Genomic DNA, 6,369 nt, shown 5'->3' on the forward strand with positions numbered 1-6,369 from the left:
AGGCCATGACTGTGCTGGGCAGGTGAGGCTAGGGGAGAGGGGGAGGCTGGGGAGAGGGGGAGGCTGGAGGGAGAGAGGGAGAGGCTGGGGGAGAAGGGGAGGCTGGGGGAGAGGGGGGAGGCTGGGGGGAGGGGGAGGCTGGGGGGGAGGGGGAGGCTGGGGGGGAGGCTGGGCGGGGGCAGGGGGAGGCTGGGGAGGCTGGGGGGGGAGGGGGGAGGGGGGAGGCTGGGGGGGAGGGGGGAGGCTCGGGGAGAGGGGGGAGGCTGGGCGGAGAGGGGGGGAAGCTGGGGGGGGGAGGGGGGAGGGGGAGGCTGGGGGGAGGGGTGAGGGAGGGCAGAGGGTTGTACCTGGTTCTCAGCCTCTTGTACCCTCCATGTTTGTCTCCATGAAGTGTTGTTCGTGAGTACAGCTCCCTCCTTGTGTTCAGGTACCTGGACAGCGTGACCAACAAGGACAGCACCCTGCCTCCCATCCCCCACCTGCACTCCCTCCTGACGGACGACACTGACCCTCATCCTGAGGTGGACATCTTCAAGCTGGTCCGCAGCTCCTACGAGGTGGGTCCCTAACCCTCACCCCTTACACTAACCCTAACCCTAGAACTGCTCCTACGAGGTGGGTCCCTAGCCCTTACCCCTTACACTAACCGTGTGACGCCGTTAAAATGGGTTTGCGTTAATGCCGTTAATAACGCGTTTAACTGACAGCACTAATGTCTATCTATCTATATCTGGCTGGCTGATGTTTTGGTTTTCTGGCTGGTTGTCCATGTTTATCCAATAAAATGTTTTCCGCATCTCTGAAAGGATGTCTGTCTCTCCCTTTTGTCTCTCCCTTCATCTCCGGTTGGTCTGTCCCCCCCTGACCTTTGCCCCTGGTAGAAGTTCGGCTCTCTCCGTGCTGATGTCATTGAGCAGATGCGTTTCAAACAGAGACTGAGGGTCATCCAGACCATCGAGGACACCACCAAACGCAACGTGGTACACACTACCACACACACACCACACACAAACACACACCACACACACACCACACATGTTAATGACGGTCTGACCACTGAAACTGTTAAACCTTCTGATCCTTGATCTCTTGCTGGGCTTTCTACAGGCTCTATTTCTACGTATGTAAACATGACTGTTCTAACGGTTCTTTCGACCTCATGCTCTCCCAGGTCCGAACCATCGTGACAGAAACGTCCTTCAGCATGGATGAACTGGAGGAACTTTACGTGCTGTTTAAGGTGTGTTGATGTGTGAAACAGCTTGATCATGTACCTACAGTAGATGGTGACCTGTAAAACAACTTGATTAAGAGCTGCTCCCTCTCATCTCCTCCACCTCCCCTCCCCCCAGGCAGAGCACCTGACCAGCTGCTACTGGGGGGGTACCAGCAACCCTACGGAGCGACACGACCCCAGCCTGCCCTACCTGGAGCAGTACCGCATGGACCAGGAGCAGTTCCGGGGCCTGTTCCCCCTGCTGTTCCCCTGGGCACCCGGGGCCCAAGCAGACTCCCTGGCCCTGCGCTTCTTCCACCTGCTTGACCACAATGGGGACGCGCTCATCAACTTTAGGGAGTTCATCACCGGCCTTGGTGAGAGGGAGGGGGAGGCGAGGGAGGGGGAGTAAAAGGGAACGGGATGAGGAGGGAGGAGGGGGTGAGGGAGGGGGAGTAGAAGGGAAGGGGGTGAGGAGGGAGGAGGGGGTGAAGAGGAGGGGGAAGTATGCGTGTTCATATTCATGTTCATGTTTCAGGTGTGCTGTGTCATGGAGACCTTACTGATAAACTGAAACTCCTGTACAAGATGCACGTCATTCCAGGTGACTGACTGTCTGTCTGTCTGTGTGTGTGAGAGAGTGTGTGGTGGGTTTATTCACTGTGAAGTGTACAGTAGCAGAACAGAAGGAAAGCAGAAGTGGATGATGTCAGTCTTGCTTGGCGGGGCAAACAGAGTCCCTCGTCAGCAGACCTGTGTGTGTGTGCGTGTATGAGCAATGTACAAATAATCCATGTAGAAAGTACATCAGAAAATCAAAGATTAGCATAGAGTAGTTCAGCAGTATTTTGCGGCCAAAACCCACCGATGTAACGGTGATGTAAAGTCCTTCTCAAGGCCTTGTTTTCTGTGTTTCAGAGGTGGCTCAGGAGGAGCCAGACTCTGCCTTTGAGGCGACACAGTACTTCTACGAGGACGTAACCCCAGAAACAGCCAACGGTAAGGTTGTGACCCCTGCTGTGAGATTGTGACCCCTGCTGTGTGCATTACTTGCACACAAACCAATTTAATTTTAGCTGCGAAGCATTTCATGTAAGTCTTCATTCTGTACACTATCAGAGAGGAGAGCTTTGAGGTCTTCATCCTGTGCACTATCAAAGAGGATAGCTTTGAGGTCTTCATCCTGTGCACTATCAGAGAGGATAGCTTTGAGGTCTTCATCCTGTGCACTATCAGAGAGGAGAGCGTTGAGGTCTTCATCCTGTGCACTATCAGAGGAGAGCGTTGAGGTCTTCATCCTGTGCACTATCAGAGAGGAGAGCTTTGAGGTCTTCATCCTGTGCACTATCAGAGAGGAGAGTTTTGAGGTCTTCATCCTGTGCACTATCAGAGAGGAGAGCTTTGAGGTCTTCATCCTGTGCACTATCAGAGAGGAGTTTTGAGGTCTTCATCCTGTGCACTATCCGAGAGGAGAGCTTTGAGAAACAAACATTGATTTGTTCCTCTCAGTCAGCCTATTAATTTACATTTATGCATTTTAGCAGACGCTTATATCCAAAGCGACTTCCGAGAGCTTTACAAAAGAGCATAGGTCACTGATCATAACAACGAGGTAGTCCCAAACATTGCAAGCAGCCAAAACATGAAGCATACATTGTGAAAAGCTAAACAAGTGCCAAAGGGAAGACCCATAAGAGCATGCAGTTATACAAGTTACAAATTAAAACAACATGAACCACAAAAAAGTGCAGGACTGTACCTGTAGAAGAACAATCAATAGTAACATATTTCACAGCGAGTACAAGACTTAACTTCGTTAAAACTAACCTACAAGAGCAACAAGTCACTCAGTAAGAGTCATTGTGATCCTGGAGGAAACTAACAACAGGTCTAGCCAAGCATTCCTAAGTGCCGTTGTACAGGGACCATTAATCACTGGATAACTGATAACCTTTGACCCCCCTAACCCTCTTTAGGTCACAACCCCAAGTGTAGGACTGAGAAAGACGACGGCTTCGTTAGGGTCACTTTCAACACAGAAAAAGGTAGTGTGTGTGTGTGTCTGTGTACATGTGTGGGTGTGGGTGTGTCGTCTCAGTCTCACCTCATCTTGGTTCCTCAGTGAAGAAGCTCCACGCTCCAGACTGCCGGAGCTACCTGAGGCTGTGGCACCAGGACCAGGCCCAACGGGAGAACATGAAGGACCTGCCCAAACTCAACCAGGTATGGTTGCCATGACGCCTCCACACCTGGTCGCCAGGAAAGGGGAGCCTGTAGCATCGCCACGGCTATGAACACACTCATCTGTTGGAAGTCTCTGGAAGTCTTTCTGCCCCCTTTCTCCCTCTCTCTCACCCCCTCTCTCTCCCCTCCTCCCTCCCCTCCCCCTCAGAGCCAGTTCATAGAGCTGTGTAAGACCCTGTACAGCATGTTCAGTGAAGATGTGCGTGAGCAGGAGCTCTACCACGCCACGGCCACCGTCACCAGCCTGCTGCTGGAGATGGGAGAGGTGGGGAAGCTGTTCAGCTACCGGCCGGAAGGGGACGAGGAAGAAGCCAAGCCACCTGGAGGAAGGAGGGCAGGGGGAGAGTCGCTGCAGAGGACCCCAGGAGAGGGAGCCCTCTCTGGGGAGGAGGAGGAGGCCGGGGTGGAAGCCCAGACTGAGGGGGACTGTGGGGGGGCGGGGGACTGTGGGCGGCTTGGGGCCGAGAGCAGAGAGCTGCTGTCCCAGATGGAGGACATCAAGCTGGAGGACTCGTCCCTGAAGGACCCTGGGACCTCGTCCGCCATGTTGATTTCGGACGACGAGACAAAAGACGACACGTCCGTTTCCTCCTTCTCCGTCCTCAGCGCCGAGCTGGAAGACAAGCTGCACTGTGAGGACATCGCAGACGACACCGTCCTGGTCCGCAGTGGAAGCACTGAGCCCCACGACGGAGGTGGCCCCCACGACGGAGCTGGGCCCCACGACGGAGGTGGGCCCCACGACGGAGGTGGGCCCCACGACGGAGGTGGGCCCCACGACGGAGGTGGGCCCCACAACGGAGGTGGGCCCCACGACGGAGGTGGGCCCCAGGATGGAAGTGGGTCCCATGGCGGAGGTGGGCCCCTTGGCGGAGGTGGACTGCCCCACAGCACCAGCATTGATAAGGACTGGGCCATCACGTTTGAGCAGTTCCTGGCCTCTGTGCTGACGGAGCAGGCGCTGGTGCAGTACTTTGAGAAGCCAGTCGATGTGGCAGCTCGAATCACCAATGCCAAGAACGTGAGGAAGATAGGACGGCCGGCAACTTCCTGCAGCGACTATGAGATCTCCCTCTCTGGGTAGCCGCTAGCCACTAGCCACTAGACGTTAACGCCACTTGAGAAAATACAGACTTAACACTAAAACTCTTGTTTTAATGGTAGGCTGTTTCAAAACGAGAAACATGATTATCTACCTTTTACGTAGCCCGTGTGTATCAGGTGTATATACAATTATATGTAATGTCCACTTTTAATGAGGAGGAAGATGACGGTTTCAGTAATGGTGTCAAACTTGATATGAACAATATCTGCATAATACTGTATGGAGTTAAAAAGAAAAAAAACACTCTTAGAAATGCATTTTACTTGATGTGAGAAATATTTGACAAAGGAAACACGACAAAATTGGTTTTTCAGATAGGAATACGGTTGTGTAGATATATCGGAGTGCTTGTGTACTGTACATGTATTAGCCGAGCTTGCTTTACTTTATATAAAGTCACGTAGGCCTATAGACGATACTACGTCTCTAGTCCAGTCTGACACTTGCCAAGTCAGGAGTGGGCTATCCTCCCTGTACGGGAACAAAGTATATGTTCGTTGAAGAACCACGGCAAGAAAAACGTTCAAGAATTGTTTGTGACATCTTCTATTTAAGATCAACATGTAATCATTGTCCAGGAAGCAAGAGTTTTTAGTTTTTTAATATATGAATGTCGAACATGACAGTTCCAGATGCTGCAAATCAAATAGCTACTGCAGCAGCAAGATTGTATCACGTCGTAAGACCTGGACATGAGAATGCGGGTTTTAAAATCTGCGATCCAAGTGGAAAGCTGATAACACACTTGTTATAGGGCTGAAAATCCGCGTTTCTTAAATTTACTGGATACATAGACATCACAACGTATTTAGACTTAAAATACTATTGGACAGAACTCTGTAGTGGTAGTTTGCAAACTAAACATGTTATCCCGCCGTATGTGTACACGCACTTTGTTAGCTAGCTCGATCCGATTGGAACAGGGTTTACAAAACGCCATCTGTATCCATACTTCCTCTACGCTTGTGTTTTATTGCCTTCCAACACGTGATCAACTCTCCTGGTCAAATCTTCACTCCAAAGCTTTTGTTTTTTGGTGTATATATTTCAACACCACTGTTTTTAATTCGTTAAAGTGTAATGATTGTTGGTGTCCAATACTGTACAAGGTTCATGCTTTTTAGCGTACAACCTCAACTAATTAAAACATGGTATGAAAATAATAGTTGCCTGCATTACATTGAAAATACTGGTGGGATGGTTAAACACAGAGATACAGCTCCCTCTCGTGGAAACTGCAGAGATCACAACTAGATAGTAAATTACTGCCGTACAGGCTCAGCAGGAAAACATTCAGGAGGATCTCCAGACAACCTTGCAGGGAATCAAACTGGCATGGATATAATATCAGCTCGCTTTTTCTCTCACTCTCTCTCCCCGTCTTCTCTCTCTCTCTCTCCCTCTCCTATCTCTCTCTTCGCCAGACCACCTAGAAGGCGTGTTCGCGGGCGGCCAATCACAGCTTATTGTTGTTGGTCCGAGTGTCTTTTCTGTCTCGAGCTGTTCCCGGGGTGTGCGTGGGGTCACAAATAGCAATCATTAATCCCCCAGAAACACATCTGTGAATGGGTGTGTTTGACTTCATGCAGCACCGGCGGTGCCTTGAAGCTGAGAATGCCATTGGCTGCTTCAAGTTAGCCGGGCTGCAGGCGGCTGCGGGCGACGCCGGCGCTGCATGAACTCGAACGCACCTGTTGTAATGACCTGAGGCACTGGCTGTCGGCTTGGTCGGTCCCGTCTGGAGTCACGTGACCTGTCCTCTTCTCACTCCTGAGATCGGCAACAAGTTATAGTAATAATAAGT

General features: G+C 51.4%; 1 protein-coding gene across 1 annotated transcript; it reads left to right on the plus strand.

Annotated features, from left to right (window-relative positions):
* The first annotated feature begins 5 nt into the window (after positions 1-5).
* Positions 6-5,727, plus strand: tbc1d9 (TBC1 domain family, member 9 (with GRAM domain)). The gene is made up of 10 exons (XM_047045810.1): positions 6-22; positions 428-557; positions 882-980; positions 1,172-1,240; positions 1,353-1,593; positions 1,755-1,820; positions 2,135-2,215; positions 3,193-3,261; positions 3,339-3,439; positions 3,609-5,727. Exons 1-10 carry the CDS (start codon positions 6-8, stop codon positions 4,542-4,544), a joined length of 1,809 nt encoding a protein of 602 aa, XP_046901766.1. The 3' UTR covers positions 4,545-5,727.
* Positions 5,728-6,369: the final 642 nt, after the last annotated feature.

This window comes from Hypomesus transpacificus, chromosome 22 (assembly GCF_021917145.1).
Source record: "Hypomesus transpacificus isolate Combined female chromosome 22, fHypTra1, whole genome shotgun sequence".
NCBI classification, from domain to species: Eukaryota; Metazoa; Chordata; class Actinopteri; order Osmeriformes; family Osmeridae; genus Hypomesus; species Hypomesus transpacificus.

Bases quoted from the DNA above. Each gene is read 5' to 3' on its own strand.
- tbc1d9 (XM_047045810.1), top strand. The intron at 1,241-1,352 runs GTGTGTTGATGT...CCCTCCCCCCAG, and splicing joins AACTTTACGTGCTGTTTAAG to GCAGAGCACCTGACCAGCTG. The intron at 3,262-3,338 runs GTAGTGTGTGTG...TTGGTTCCTCAG, and splicing joins CACTTTCAACACAGAAAAAG to TGAAGAAGCTCCACGCTCCA.